Raw genomic sequence first — 15,258 nt, 5'->3', positions numbered from 1 at the left:
ACATAGCAGTACATGCCGAAGGGTGTGATGAAAGAAGTCGCGAGCTGGTCGGACTCTTTCATCCTGATTTGGTGATACCCTGAGTAGGTATCAAGGAAAGACAGGGTTTCGCACCCAGCAGTGGAATCCATGATTTGGTCGATGCGAGGCAGAGGGTAGGGAACCTTCGGACATGCTTTGTTTAGACCAGTGTAGTCTACACACATCCGCCATTTCCCTCCTTTCTTTCTCACAAGCACAGGGTTGGCAAGCCATTCGGGATGGAATACCTCTTTGATGAACCCTGCCGCCATTAGCTTGTGGATCTCCTCGCCTATGGCTCTGCGCTTTTCTTCGTCGAATCGGCGCAGAGGCTGCTTCACGGGTCAGGCTCCAGCCCGGATATCCAGCGAGTGCTCGGCGACATCCCTCGGTATGCCGGGCATGTCCGAGGGACTCCACGCGAAGACGTCGGCGTTCGCGTGGAGAAAGTCGACGAGCACTGCTTCCTATTTGAGATCGAGCTCGGAGCCGATCCGGATCTGCTTGGAGGCGTCGCTGCTGGGGTCGAGGGGGACGGACTTAACCGCCTCCGCTGGCTCAAAGTTGCCGGCGTGGCGCTTCACGTCTGGCACCTCCTTAGAGAGGCTCTCCAGGTCGGCGATGAGGGCCTCAGACTCGGCGAGGGCCTCGGCGTACTCCACGCACTCCACGTCACATTCGGACGCGTGTCGGTATGTGGGGCCGATGGTGATGACCCCGTTGGGGCCTGACATCTTGAGCTTGAGGTAGGTGTAGTTGGCGACGGCCATGAACTTCGCGTAGCATGGCCTCCCCAATACTGCGCGGTAGGTTCCTCGGAACCCGACCACCTCGAACGTGAGGATCTCCCTTCGGAAGTTGGAGGGTGTTCCGAAGCAGACGGGAAGGTCGAGTTGTCCGAGGGGCTGGACGCGCTTCCCGGGGATGATCCCGTGGAAAGGCGCAGCGCCTGCCCGGACCGAGGACAGATCAACACGCAGGAGCCCGAGGGTCTCGGCGTAGATGATGTTGAGGCTGCTGCCTCCGTCCATGAGGACCTTGGTGAGCCTGACGTCGTCGATGATGGGGTCGACAACGAGCGGGTATTTCCCCGGGCTTGGCACGTGGTCAGGGTGGTCGGCTTGGTCGAAGGTGATGGGCTTGTCGGACCAGTCTAGGTAGACTGGCGCCACCACCTTTACCGAACAGACCTCTCGACGCTCTTGCTTACGGTGCCGAGCCGAGGCATTCGCCGCTTGCCCACCGTAGATCATGAAGCAGTCGCGGACCTCGGGGAACTCTCCTGCCTAGTAATCTTCCTTCTTGTCGTCGTCGCGAGCCCTGCCACCCTCCGCGAGTGGCCCGGCCCTGTGGAAGTGGCGCCGAAGCATGGCGCACTCCTCAAGGGTGTGCTTGACGGGCCCCTGATGATAGGGGCACGACTCCTTGAGCATCTTGTCGAAGAGGTTGGCACCTCCAGGGGGTTTCCGAGGGTTCTTGTACTCGGCGGCGGCGACAAGGTCCGCGTCGGCGGCGTCGCGTTTCGCTTGCGACTTCTTCTTGCCTTTCTTCTTGGCGCCGCGCTGAGTTGACGCCTCGGGGGCATCTTCCGGTGGGCGGCCCTAGGGCTGCTTGTCCTTCCGAAAGATAGCCTCAACCGCCTCCTGGCCAGAGGCGAACTTGGTGGCGATGTCCATCAGCTTGCTCGCCCTGGTGGGGGTCTTGCGACCCAGCTTGCTCACCATGTCGCGGCAGGTGGTGCCGGCGAGGAACGCGCCGATGACATCCGAATCGGTGATGTTGGGCAGCTCGGTGCGCTGCTTCAAGAATCGCCGGATGTAGTCCCGGAGAGACTCTCCTGGCTGTTGTCAGCAGCTCCGGAGATCCCAGGAGTTCCCAGGGCGCACGTACGTGCCCTGGAAATTGCCGGCGAAGGCTTGGACCAGGTTGTCCCAGTTGGAGATCTGCCCCGGAGGCAGGTGCTCCAACCAAGCGCGAGCGGTGTCGGAGAGGAACAGGGGGAGGTTGCGGATGATGAGGTTGTCGTCGTCCGTTCCACCTAGTTGGCAGGCCAGCCGGTAGTCCGCGAGCCACAGTTCCGGTCTCGTCTCCCCCGAGTACTTTGTGATAGTAGTCGGGGGTCGGGAACGGCGCCCGTCGTATGGCGCGGCTGAAAGCCTGCGGACCGGGTGGTTCGGGCGAGGGACTCCGATCCTCCCCGCTGTCGTAGCGTCCCCCACGCCTGGGGTGGTAGCCTCGGCGCACCCTCTCGTCAAGGTGGGCTCGGCGGTTGCGGTGATGGTGCTCGTTGCCGAGGCGACCCGGGGCCGCAGGCGCTGTGTTGCGCGTGCGCCCGGTGTGGACCGAGGCTTCCCGCATAAATCGGGAAGTCGCGGCGCGATGATCCGTGGGGTGCCCCTGCCTTCGGGAGGCGGAGCTTTCGGCCCATCGGACCGCGGCGTCCTCCAGGAGATTCTTGAGCTCTCCCTGGATTCGCCGCCCCTCGGTGGTTGATGGCTCCGGCATCACGCGGAGGAGCATTGCCGCTGCAGCCAGGTTCTGGCCGACCCCACTGGAAGCGGGCGGCGGCCTCACCTTGACATCGTCGGCGATGCGGTGCTGGAAGCCCTGGGGTAGATGACGCACTTCCCCGGCCGGAGGTTGGCCCGTCCATTCCTGCCCGACGTCCCGGCGGATCGGCTCAAGTGTTCCTGCTCCCTCGTCGAGCCTGGCCTGCACCCCGCGGATTTGCTCGAGCTGTGGATCATGACCCCCCGCCTGAACGGGGACCACAGCTAGCTCCCGTAGGATGTCAACGCGAGGCACCGACCTAGGGAGATCACCGTTCTCCGGCATACCAAGATGGTTGCCTTCGGAGGGACCCCCTAGATCGACGTGGAAACATTCACGACTTGGGCCGCAGTCCTCATCGCCGAGGCTGCGACTACCGTCAGAACAGTCGGAAAGGCAGTAGTCGCATGCGGTCATGAAGTCCCGCATGGCACTGGGGTTACCAAGCCCGAAGAAATCCCAACAGAAGTCGGGCTCGTCATCTTCCTCGGACCCTGAGGGCCCGTAGGTCGAGACGTCCGTCAGCCGGCCCCAGGGTGATCGCATACGATACCCCAGGGGGTTTGGACTTGCCTCTACGAGAGCGTCCGCCAAAGCGAAGTTGCTTGGCGGGTCGAGGCTGAATCCAAAAGGCGTGAGATGGGAATTGGTGGGTACCTCTTGGTCGACGGGCGATGACGAAGTCACGTCAGGGACGGACTGCACCGTCGTCTCAGGTACGAGGGTGACGCCCAGCAAGTCCCTCGCGAGCGTGCTGGCGTCGTCCGTTTGCTTGGGATTGGCGTGTTGCGGGGAGACGGCGCTCGTCTTCATCTCGAACGCGAGGTCGATGCCCGAGGTGCCCCCCGTTGGGGCGCCGTCGACTCGCTCGACAACCGACGAGGTGCCGCCTCCTGCTTGGCCTTGGTTGCCCCGCCTCCTCCTCCGTCGGCGGGGGAGAGGACGGGGCGAGCTCGAATGTTGTTCTTCCACCACGCGGGGAAGACGTCGTCGATTCCGCCGCCGGCGGGCGGGCTGCCGGCCGCCATTGTCGTTGTCGCACGGCGGGGGAAGGAGTATCATGTCGTAGCTGCCGTCGAGGGACATGAACTCAGGACTCCCGAAACGGAGCACCGTCCCGGGCTGGAAAGGTTGCTGGAGACTGCCCATCTGGAGCTTGACGGGAAGCTGTTCGTCAACACGCAGCAGGCCCCTACCTGGCGCGCCAACTGTCGGCGTTTCGAGACCGGGGGGTCCCTGGACCGACGAGTAAACTGTCGCCTCGTGCCCCAGCCCAGATGGGTCGGCGCGAGACGGAGCGCAAAGGGGGGAAAAAGCGGCCGGAGAGGAGACGGGCGTGAGAGGTGGAAATCCCGCGGCCTTCGTGTTTGTCCCGCGCCCAGGTCGGGTGCGCTTGCAGTAGGGGGTTACAAGCGTCCACGCGGGAGGGAGCGAGCGGCCTCACGCGAGCGCCTGTCCCGTCCTTTCCCCGCGCGGCCAACCCTCTGTAAGAGGGACCTGGTCCTTCCTTTTATAGGCGTAAGGAGAGGATCCAGGTGTACAATGGGGGGGTGTAGCAGAGTGCTAACGTGTCTAGCGGAGGAGAGCTAGCGCCCTAAGTACATGCCATCGTGGCAGCCGGAGAGGTTTTGGCACCCGGTTCGTGTGGTGTCGTGGCCGTCGGAGGAGCGCTGGAGCCTGGCGGAAGGACAGCTGTCGGGGCTGTCGAGTCCTTGCTGACGTCCTCTTGCTTCCGTAAGGGGGCTGAGAGCCGCCGTCGTCATAGAGCGTGCGGGGCGCCATCATTACTTGTCTGGCGGAGCGAGCCAGATGGGACGCCGGTCTTGTTCCCCGTAGCCTGAGTCAGCTTGGGGTAGGGTAATGATGGCGCCTCCTGTTGACGTGGTCGGTCCGTGCCCTAGGTTGGGCGATGCGGAGGCTCCTCCGAGGTCGAGTCTGTCTTCCGAGGCCGAGGTCGAGTCCGAGCCCCTGGGTCGGGCGAGGCGGAGACCGTCGGCTGAGGCCAAGGCTGAGTCCGAGCCCTGGGGTCGGGCGAAGCGGAGTTCGTCGTCTTCAGGGGTTGAGCCCGAGTCCGAGCCCTGGGTCGGGCGGAGCGGAGTTCGTCGTCTTCCGGTGCTGAGCCCGAGCCCTGGGTCGGGCGGAGCGGAGTTTGCCGTCTTCCGGGGCTAAGCCCGAGTCCGAGCCCTAGGTCGGGCGGAGCGGAGTTCGCCGTCTTCCGGGGCTGAGCCCGAGTCCGAGCCCTGGGTCGGGCGGAGCGGAGTTCGCCGTCTTCCGGGGCTGAGCCCGAGTCCGAGCCCTGGGTCGGGCGAAGCGGAGTTTCCTATGGTGCTTGAGGCCGGGCCTGGTGCCTGTCAGCCTCACTCTGTCGAGTGGCACAGCAGTCGGAGCGGCGCAGGCGGCGCTGTCCTCTTGTCAGACCGGTCAGTGGAGCGGCGAAGTGACTGCGGTCACTTCGGCTCTGTCGACTGGAGGACGTGCGTCAGGATAAAGGTGTCAGGCCACCTATGCATTAAATGCCCCTGCGATTTGGTCGGTTGGCGTGGCGATTTGGCCAGGGTTGCTTCTTGGCGAAGACTGGGCCTCGGGCGAGCCGGAAGTATGTTCATCGCTGGAGGGGTCCTCGGGCGAGACGTAGATCCTCTGGGGTCGGCTGCCCTTGCCCGAGGCTGGGCTCGGGCGAGGCGTGATCGAGTCCCTCGAATGGACCGATCCCTGACTTAGTCGCACCCATCAGGCCTTTGCAGCTTTGTGCTGATGGGGGTTACCAGCTGAGAATTAGGAGTCTTGAGGGTACCCCTAATTATGATCCCCGACACCATGTGGGTATGGGTTACCCATCGGGTCACCCGTACCCACAAAAATTAAACATCTATCGAAATATTATATCATACAAATGTCAAGTATATCCATCTAAATACCATTACAAAATTTTTAGCATCATTTAACCATCCATTCAACACACCAAAGATAATTGAATAAAGTATTAACACTAGGATAGTACTACATAGCACATTATATGTTCCATTACATGGTCATTAAATTGTCGTTAAGCTTTGTATTACATTATGGCCTAAAAGGTTGTTAAATAGTAAAAATGGTGGATGACTAAAGTCCAAGTTAATGTTTGGGCTAATTTTATATTGGGTATTTTATACCCACAGGTTAACGGGTATGGGTGAAGGCGGAACGTTCTAATACCCGTTTATCCATTGGGGGAAGATTTTTGCCAAATAACAGACTCACGGGTAGAATATTTAGCCCACATACATACCCTAATGGAGTAAATACCCATCGGGTATTGGGTCGCGGGTACCCATTGCCATCTCTATCTCCAACAGACTCTCTATTCAACTCCTTATAACACTTCCTATTTCAAACCCCTCTCTACAAACAATATATCTATAATGCAAAACAATGATATATACGTCCACATGTACAGCGTTGCCAGAGTTGGCCTAAGGGCGTGTTTGGTTGAGGAGCTGAGGGGAATGAAAACTCCATTTTTATTTTTTTATTATTATATTTTAAAATGTCTGGTTTCCAACGGAGCAGCGGCTATTGAAGTCTATATATGACACATATTTGGGATGCTCTTGCTCTACCAAACGACCAGACGCGATCGCTCTCCTCCACTCCACATTCATATGGCTCTCCTACCAAACAATGAACGGGAGATGCTCCGCTCTATTTTCTTCTTCAACCAAACAAAAAAACGGAGCAGTTCTGTTCTGCTTGTCAAACACAGAATGAAATGGCTTAATTTCTTAGAAACTGGAATGGAGCCGCTCCATCCTAATTGGCTCTCCCTAAACAAATACACACTAGGGACGTCTATTTTGCAAAAAACACAAAACTAGAGTTTTGAATCAATGGTACTATATATATATATATATATATATAGATATAGTATTTAGAGCCCTGGGCTCTCTCTAACTACAGGAAGCCCCGACCAGACACCGACCAGGTGCTCTGACCGGCGCGCACGCTTTACTGGTTTACTGTAATACACCGTTACGTCAATTATAAATACGAGTTATGCTCCTTTTTGTTACCGTTTACACTCTTTTGGTGTGCGCACGTCTCGCGGCATCCGGGCCCACGAAAAGATCGTGTTCCCGCAATCTAGGCAGTTTACGTAATCCGGGCCCACGAATCAAGGAACTGAGCCGTCGTTTTCTCAGCTCAGCTCTCCCGTAACTATCGCTCCCGCCGAACCCTAGCCAAATACGCCGCCGTATGCTGCTTCTCCTCGGCGCCCGGCGAACCCTAGACTAACCGCCGCCGTCGCACTAAGATTCTCCCCCGCAGTTCCCCCGCCGTCGCATTCTCCTTCACCCCCGCAGAGACCCGCCTTCTCCGTCGCACGCCCTCGCCTTCTCCGCCGCAAACAGGCCGTGGCCTTGTTTTTCGTCTCCGGCAAGGGCCCCGGAATCGAGGAGGCGGTTGTGCCGCCCCTGCGTTCTCCTACTCGTCGGAGACCGAGACCTCGATCTTCTCCACCGCGTCGGCCGAACTCCGAGTCCCCTACCCCGTCGCGAGGTCCGTCCTCAACGTCGAGTCCCCGACGCATTTGGCACAGCCCCGCGTCGCGTTGGGTTGTCCCCTGCACAGCTGTATCGGATTCAGCCGCCCTCCAGGCCCATCCACATTCCGGTAAGCCATCAACATCTCTTCCAATCTGAATCGTAGATAGAGTTCACATTATTATTTTGCCAATTGCTTGATTTATCAAATACCAATTCATTATAAATTTATAGTTAATTGGAGACACAAATGTATACTATGCAATCTATCACACCTTTATGCAGTTTACAATATTTTGTTTATGCTGATTTTGTTGACAGAAGCATGATCCATACATCAATACATTATGCCATAAAACCTATTGCTGTTCAATTTGGGCTAGCTCACACGAAATAACCATGTTATACATTAATTAGATGTCGCATATGAGCAGAATTTTTTTGATCAAGTTAGTCTCACAAGTTTATGCAATTTACAATATTGTGTTATGCTGATTTGTTGACAGAAGTATGATTCATACATCAATACATTATGCCATAAAACCTAATGTTGTTCAAATTGGGCCAGCTCAAACGAAATAACCAGGTTTTACATTAATTTGATGTCGCATATGAGCACATTTTTTTATCAAGTTAGTCTCATAAGTCTATGCAATTTACAATATTGTGTTATGCTGTTTTGTTGATACATTTATGCAATGTATGGTCATGAACTGATCTGAATTGACTTTGTGCTTATCTTTTTTTGTTCCTTTACGTATTTTATGTATATGTGTTGTTTCATTTTGGTAGGAACATCAGTGATGAAGAACGTAGACCGACCACCTTCCAATCCAAAACGCATCATAATCCAGTCTACTCAGGAGTGCTTCAGCGTTGACATACCCCGTGCTCCGGCGGGGACTGTTAGACCCGAGACAAGGCGTGCTGCTGATGAGGATGATGACTTTATGCCATCATCCAAGAAGCGTAACTTGGACGACAGCCCTGGGAAAGTTTTGAAGAAGGTAGTCACTAAGCGGCGGAAAGCAGTGCCCCCACCCCGACAGGTTAGATATTTATGTCTATGGCAATATATCCTTTTTATGCGTGAAATCATGTTGTCTTTCTGTCTGAGTTAAACATTGTGTTGCGATTATGCACATGTAAATGTTTACAATATTCATTTTATATATTTTCCCCAGCAGAAGCTGAACGTCAGATGCAACCCCCAAGATGTGTTAGTAAGCATACAAATATTAAATGACAGACAGCAACAAGCAATTGCACGTAGGGGATTTTCTAGTATTCTTGATATGAGACTGGATGCACTCGGCAGCAGATCACACTTAGCTTGGCTGATGGAAAAGCTCGACCCCAATGACATGACAATTCGAGCTGGCCCTGGAAAGGAGCTGAAAATAACAAAGGATACGGTGCACCTAATTTTGGGTTTACCGAATGCTGGGGGAGGAACTGCATTGGGCATCGATGAAGCTGTTGTTGCCAACAATTTGAGAGCTGAACTTGGGCTATCGAAAGAAGATTTTGGGGTTACAGCTCTACAAGATCGTTTGAGGAAAGGTTCTGACGATGATTTAAGCATCAGATGCTTTTTCTTGATATTGTTCAATAGGTTGTTGTTCCCTACTGCCAGCTGGGGAATAACGAACCATGAGGTTCTTTTAACCGAGCAGATGGATCGTTTCCACCAGATTGACTGGTGTCAGCTTATTTTCAATGATTTATGCCAAGCTGCCAAGAAGTGGCATAACAGGAGCGTTACGAACGTTTCTACAACCATCTATGGATGTTCCATCGTTATTCTTGTAAGCATATCCTTTCTTTGTCTGTTACATGTACCCATAATCTTGTATGCAAAATCCATATACACGTAGTTTATGCTTTTGTTATGTCTTATAATGACTCATGTTATGCCTTTTGCAGCTGTATTATTTGGATCATTTGCATGACTCAGCGGCACCCCTGAACAAACGTGGAACACCACGAATCAAATACTTTGATAGGAATATTATTCAAGCCCTGACAAGAGCTGACAAGGGCAAGATACGCAAAGGAGAAGAAGCATTTGGACATTGCTCGGTATTTTTTCTTATGTGTCCATCATTTTTTTAGTTTTACTCCATATCTCACACATTTTTTTTTAGTTCCGAAGCTCCTCAGAGACCTGCTACACAGATGTACCACCCGTTTATGCACAATTCAAGGCATGATTCTATTTATATATTTGTTTGTCATAGAATTTCAACATAATATCCAGTTATATGCTATACATTTACTTAATAATTTTCAATTTACAACAGCATAAGACCAGGACCAATGCTTTTGATGTTCCTCGTCCTGACCCATCTGGACAGCACTCAATTCACATCGAACTCCCGCTCATCAGGGATTTGATATCAAGCAAGCTTAATCAGCTTCCATCCCGCCACCGCATGGGTTTCATAGAGAAGCTGTCACATTTTGATGCGGAGGTTGGTAAGGCGTGTTCAGTTATTAAACAGAATCTTCAGCAGATTGTTGAGAAACAATTCAATCTATCTGATGTTTTTGGCGAGTTAATTGATGAGGTCCTCCGTGCCGAGGCGGGTGACAACGAAGATGCTTATGATGTGCAGAAAACCACATCAAAATCAGATGATCATCTTCCCCAGACAGCTGGTTAGTCTGTTTAATGTATTTACGTCAATATAAAAAAGTTATGCAATCATTTATCCATATGTTTTTGATGCCATTATTTTTAACAATGTTTTATTTGTTTACATGACACGTACAGAAGGATGTACGTGTCCGGCCCCCCCAACTGTACCCGATATGTCTACTCCAGTTTCTCAGGTGGATACGCAGTTTACAGACACACAGGTACATGAATTACTGTTAAGGCAACAGCATATTCGTGTACTATTAGAAAGTTGTCCCGATGAAGCTGATATTGATCTACTGGTTCATACAAATATAACGAAACAGAACAAAACACCTACAACCTCAGTGGTAATGTTTTTACAATCATTGTATTTTTTCATTCTAGGGTTGTATTAATCGTTTTATGTAAATAGCATATAACCATTACAATTTTTTCAGGGTAAACATGGTGACGGTGGCAAGAACATGCCGACCAATACAAACGTCACTCCTAAAGCAACACCACACATGGATCCTGACGCGCCGATATTTGATGCGACACCGCAAATCAAGGTATGTCTAAAACCCCTCGTGTTTTTTCTATATTCTTATTAGCAGTTTACTAAATTTGTAATCCATTTATACCATCATTTGTTAGTCTACTGGCGGCGTACAACAAGTGGCAGAAACAGACTTGCCTGACAGTGGTCCATGCTTTGATCAGACTCCATCTGAACATGTCAGCTCAGTAATTTACATTTTCTTTGTAGTGTTCAACTTATCACAGATTTTTTACAGCCATGCTTCACAGTATAAATAGGTTATGCATCTTACAAATCAATGTTATGCCCATTTACATATACATATATGCTGTGTATATGTGCATGCAGTTTTTGCATAACTGCTAGCTGACTATGATAAATTACACATTCATTTATGCAGTTTGCAAGAATATTTGTTTCTCTTTATATGTATCAGTAATGGCAGCTCATTAATTTTATGCCAGTTTATGACACTTCATTCCACATACGTATATTCCACTTTATGTCAGCTCAGTTATTTTCATTTTCTTTATAGTTGTCAAAATTGTTCACAGAGTTTTATGTATATTTTCATATATATTTTTAGGTTTATGTTGAAACCGATCCAGCTACAAACACTCCACAGGTTGGCCAGGCTTCTCTTGATTCGGAGATGCAAACTGTGTTAGCTCTACGCGAATATTTGTGTGGTCTGCAATCTGACACCGGCAGGTACGAAGTTCATACTTAATCTAAATTTGTTTATATGCTTGTACATTTACGCCACCTCTCTAATTGATATAAAAAATTCACCAGGACCATAATAGATTATGGTGAATATTCAGCGACATGTTCTGACATATATGAATCTTTTGCCGATGGGAAGTGTCTCGACAATGGATTCATGCAGTGTTTCATCCAATGTGTTATTGATGATGCAAAAAATCAGCACACTTCCATGAGTTCGAACAGTTTGGTTCTTGATGTTAATGTTGGGGTAAACTATTGTAACTTACATACACCATTTTCATATACAAATTAGATCAACCCAAGTACACTCACTCCATTTATATTGTTTATTGCAGTCAATACTCAACTTTGAGGAACAGGAACGACACAGTCGCAATCCTCAACCATGCATCCTAGTGCCTCTTTGGCCTCTTTCATCTTCCTACTATGCAGTAGCTTCATCATTTGCTTTGCAAATTGATGAAGCGGTGTGCTTGCATCCACGTGGGCACTCTTCACTAACTTGTTCATGCTCTCGCTTCGTTGTGTAGAGACCATAAGACCACAATAATCTCCTTTGAAAAATGCAGGTACCCAATCTCTGCGTATGTCATATAATCTGGCAAGGGTGTTGTTCTCGTGTAGGTGGAAATCATCAAGCATCATTTGCCAGGCTGCCTCGAACTCCATTTCATTCAATGGATGATGTATTATAGATTGGAACCTTGTTTTGAAATCCATGTCCTCAAATCTTGCATATAATTCATTCAAGTGGGGCATATACCTGTTTTGCACATGCCACAAACACAATCGATGTATTGTGTTTGGGAATACTCTGCCAAGTGCAATTGGCATGGCAGGGTCTTGATCTGAAATTTATAAATTTACATAACATCATGCAAGACAATATGATATCATATAGTACATGACATAATAATTACGAGCCATTTTATTACAACATACCTGTCAGCATCACTCGTGGTCCGTCACATCCCATGCATGTTTTGAACGTATTGAATACCCACTCGAATGTATCAACTGTCTCGTCTCCTAGTAAAGCAAACCCAAATATTGTGCATTGTAGGTGGTGGTTCGAACCAACAAACATGCCTAATGGCTTATCATACATATTAGTCTTATGTGTAGTATCAAAAGTAACTGCATCACCAAAATCAATGTACTCGGCTTGCTGGCTAGCATGGGACCAAAATATGCTTAAAATTTTCCCTTCTTTGTCCAGTTGAAAGTCTGAAAAAAACTGTGGATTATCTTTCTTGCATAATGAAAAAAAAGATAACAGTTTTGACACATCATTTGCATTTCTCTCCCTTTGCCATGCTTTTTTCCTGTCAAAAAATGTAATGATTATGCACTATATCTAACTCAACACATTACGATTGTTTATGTAATATAAAATACAATTATTGTCAATGCATAATACACTTACAGGTTACTCATGTCCTGCACGGTTATTGGAACGTTTTCTGGGCCACCATGCATTTCAGTAACAAAATCCATTATGCAATGTGGTGGAATCCTGCTTTCTTGCATCGCACTAAGGAACTCCATATATTCACGATCATGTGTTTTGTTGCATTGCAATTGCCCTTTTTCTGTATCTTTCTTCAAAAATTCATGATTATGCTCATAGTTTACCAGATCAATCCGAACAGAAATAACATTCTCTTTAGCATCATCGTAGATTTTTTTGAGTTTCATCCCAGCCTTGCACTGTGTTCGTTTCGAACATGTGTTACGTATCCTTGGATTTCCAGCTACCCTTTCAGCATTCTTTCCTTCCATTGAACAGTTCAACCATTTACAATTCTTCCGCTCCCTATATTTCTTCAACGGAAATCCTACCTCGTATGCATATTGACTATAAAAATTATACGCCTCATCCACGTTACTAAATGTCATACCGACTTTAGGTATCAATCTTACATCAATATTGTCCGGCTGCGCACAGAAATTTAACATTTACAATTCAATATCGAATAAATTTAACGTAATACGGGAGAACTTACATGGCTTTGAAGAATATGAGGTGTGTCCTGTTCATGTGGCCCAATATGTCTCATGGGGATGTGCTTCTCTGCGCCGACCACGTCTGCTGTTTTTGTGTGCTCTTCGATATGTCCAGGTGCCCTCAATGCCGCCGGAGGAGTCACAGATACACCCTCTGTGTATGGGGCGATTGCAGACAAAACAGGTTGCATGTCCATTGAAACAGACGTACCTACTGCCTCATGCGCAGATGTTACAGGGAGGATGCCATCGCCAGCGCCGGTGGTGGACATATTCTTCGCCGGCCGGACCTCTCACTTCCGCCGCAGGTAACCGCCGCCAATAATTCAGATGGACGAGCGAACGTGGACGCGGCTGTAAAGTTGTTTTAGTTTCCTGCCGTAACTGCGCCTTTATTTTCGCGCACGAAAATCACGTCTTGCCTTATTCCAAAACCTGCCGTGAACGTCTTGCATGGTTTACGCTATTATGTCTCACAACGTTATGCAGTCGTAAACGTCTATCACATGCAGATATTCGTGCGCGCGATTCCTGGCATGCAAAGATTCCATTTCTGCATGAGTTACGCACATTTGTACACAAATTTATGATTGCGTAATTGCATGTCGCGTGTAAGCCGGGATACGTGGTTATCCTTTGCATAAATGGCGCAGGCTGGCGTCCAGTGGGCCTAAATCGACCCGTTCGGTCTCCCTGGCTGGGGCTTCGCCCACTAATGGAAGCCCAGGGCTTCCATTACCTCTTCCCTATATATATATATATATATATATATATATATATATATATATATATATATATAGGGAAGAGGTAATGGAAGCCCTGGGCTTCCCCTACTAATGGAAGCTCCAGCCAGGACACGGTCAACCCAGCACCCGCGCAGCCATGCAGTCAACAGCCAAGAATCCAGGACGATAAGCGCGTAAGGCAATATACGAATGCATATATATATGGATAAAGATGCGTAAACCATGCATAAAGGAATCTTTTGACGCCCGAATCACGTGGAATGAATATGACACTGTGGACAGCGTTTACGACTCCATAATGACATGTACTTGACAGCATAAATCATGCAGTATGTGGTTCTGGTTCTGGCTCGGGCGGAGTCCAGCGTAAACCGTGAGCTAAAACAGCGTAAATGAGTTCGAAATTTAGCGTAAATCCTATTTCTGTTTTGTAACGGCAAATGGGGCCTAAAATTACGGCGTGAAAATCGCGTGCAAAACCGATCGTGCGCGGGTCCTTGCTCGGGCCGATTCCAGCGTAAACCGTGAGCTAAAACAGCGTAAATGAGTACAAAATTTAGCGTAAATCCTATATATGTTTTGTAACAGCAAATGGAGCCTAAAATTACGGCGTGAAAATCGCGTGCAGCCGATCGTGCGCGGGTTCTGGCTCGGGCGGATTCCAGCGTAAAACGTGAGCTAAAACAGCGTAAATTAATACGAAATTTAGCGTAAATTTATATATTTCGTAACAACAAATAGGTCCCGAGATTACGACGTGAAAATTATGTGCGGCCGATCGTGCGCGGGTTCTGGCTCGAATGGATTTTAGCGTAAACGTGAATAGAAACATTGTAAATTAGTACAAATGTTAGCGTAAATCATATATCTGTTTCGTAATGGCGAATGGAGCCGAAATTTACGGCGTGAAAATCGCGCGTCACCGGTCGTATGCGGGTTCTGACTCGAACGGATTTATACGTAAAACGTGAACCAAAACTACGTAAATGAGTACGAATTTTAGCGTAAATCATTAATTTGTTTCATAATAACGAATATAGACCGAATATCTCTCTCTGCGCACGAGGTTGTCATAAAATGCATCAATAAATATCGTAAAATGGTGTAAAATACAACAAGAAGTGATCTGAGGTAATTGTAGCGTAAAATGCAAGCTAACCATCTACGAGAGAACTGTTTTAGATTTTACAATAAGATATAAGAGATAATTATTCCTGTACTCAACTATGATAATGTCGTGTTTACATTTTAGTTGCTGGTACATACACGCAAAACTATGTTCCACCATAACACCATTGTTAGTAAAAAAAGTGAGTTCAAAAGGCTCTTCCAGCTTTCCTAATGTGGAGAAAACCATCGAGGTCCATATCTGCAAACGTAACATGAACTGTTAATATGATCTTTTCTTCTTAATATGATCATCTTTTCTAGCTTGTTATGACTAACATAACCTACAGTCTAAACTGAATGCACACTTGAGTTAGAAGATCAGATTACCAAAAGAAAAATCTCTTGAGT

At 48.9% G+C, this 15,258-nt stretch overlaps 3 protein-coding genes across 3 annotated transcripts; 2 read left to right on the top strand and 1 right to left on the bottom strand.

Moving 5' to 3' along the window:
- The first annotated feature begins 7,155 nt into the window (after positions 1-7,155).
- LOC103639825 (uncharacterized) lies at positions 7,156-9,760 on the top strand. The gene is made up of 6 exons (XM_020544551.1): positions 7,156-7,224; positions 7,887-8,143; positions 8,282-8,902; positions 9,021-9,176; positions 9,242-9,301; positions 9,398-9,760. Exons 2-6 carry the CDS (start codon positions 7,898-7,900, stop codon positions 9,758-9,760), a joined length of 1,446 nt encoding a protein of 481 aa, XP_020400140.1. The 5' UTR covers positions 7,156-7,224; positions 7,887-7,897.
- A 138-nt stretch (positions 9,761-9,898) lies between these two features.
- On the top strand, positions 9,899-11,279 carry LOC109942337 (uncharacterized). Its single transcript, XM_020544257.2, has 5 exons — positions 9,899-9,956; positions 10,176-10,289; positions 10,375-10,455; positions 10,845-10,969; positions 11,054-11,279. The coding sequence occupies exons 1-5, from the start codon at positions 9,909-9,911 to the stop codon at positions 11,277-11,279; spliced, it is 594 nt and encodes a 197-aa protein (XP_020399846.1). The 5' UTR covers positions 9,899-9,908.
- Positions 11,280-11,329: 50 nt separating this feature from the next.
- Positions 11,330-12,919, bottom strand: LOC118473290 (protein FAR1-RELATED SEQUENCE 5-like). The gene is made up of 3 exons (XM_035962486.1): positions 12,414-12,919; positions 11,930-12,312; positions 11,330-11,835 (listed from the first exon to the last, which is right to left on the bottom strand). The coding sequence occupies exons 1-3, from the start codon at positions 12,884-12,886 to the stop codon at positions 11,330-11,332; spliced, it is 1,362 nt and encodes a 453-aa protein (XP_035818379.1). The 5' UTR covers positions 12,887-12,919.
- Between the last annotated feature and the right edge of the window lie 2,339 nt (positions 12,920-15,258).

The sequence above is a fragment of the Zea mays genome, chromosome 9 (assembly GCF_902167145.1).
Source record: "Zea mays cultivar B73 chromosome 9, Zm-B73-REFERENCE-NAM-5.0, whole genome shotgun sequence".
NCBI lineage: Eukaryota > Viridiplantae > Streptophyta > Magnoliopsida > Poales > Poaceae > Zea > Zea mays.
The sequence above is the reverse complement of the archived record's forward strand: the minus strand, read 5'-3'. Positions and strand labels throughout refer to the sequence as shown.

Excerpts from the sequence above, each read along its gene's own strand:
- LOC103639825 (XM_020544551.1), top strand. The coding sequence starts at position 7,898 with ATGAAGAACGTAGACCGACCACCTTCCAATCCAAAACGCATCATAATC. Across the intron at positions 8,144-8,281 it reads CAGTGCCCCCACCCCGACAG|AAGCTGAACGTCAGATGCAA; the intron begins GTTAGATATTTA and ends TTTCCCCAGCAG. Across the intron at positions 9,177-9,241 it reads AAGCATTTGGACATTGCTCG|TTCCGAAGCTCCTCAGAGAC; the intron begins GTATTTTTTCTT and ends ATTTTTTTTTAG.
- LOC109942337 (XM_020544257.2), top strand. The coding sequence starts at position 9,909 with ATGTCTACTCCAGTTTCTCAGGTGGATACGCAGTTTACAGACACACAG. Across the intron at positions 9,957-10,175 it reads CGCAGTTTACAGACACACAG|GGTAAACATGGTGACGGTGG; the intron begins GTACATGAATTA and ends CAATTTTTTCAG. Across the intron at positions 10,970-11,053 it reads CTGCAATCTGACACCGGCAG|GACCATAATAGATTATGGTG; the intron begins GTACGAAGTTCA and ends AAAATTCACCAG.
- LOC118473290 (XM_035962486.1), bottom strand. The coding sequence starts at position 12,886 with ATGACATTTAGTAACGTGGATGAGGCGTATAATTTTTATAGTCAATAT. Across the intron at positions 12,313-12,413 it reads GTGCAGGACATGAGTAACCT|GAAAAAAGCATGGCAAAGGG; the intron begins GTAAGTGTATTA and ends ATTTTTTGACAG. Across the intron at positions 11,836-11,929 it reads ACCACGAGTGATGCTGACAG|ATCAAGACCCTGCCATGCCA; the intron begins GTATGTTGTAAT and ends TATAAATTTCAG.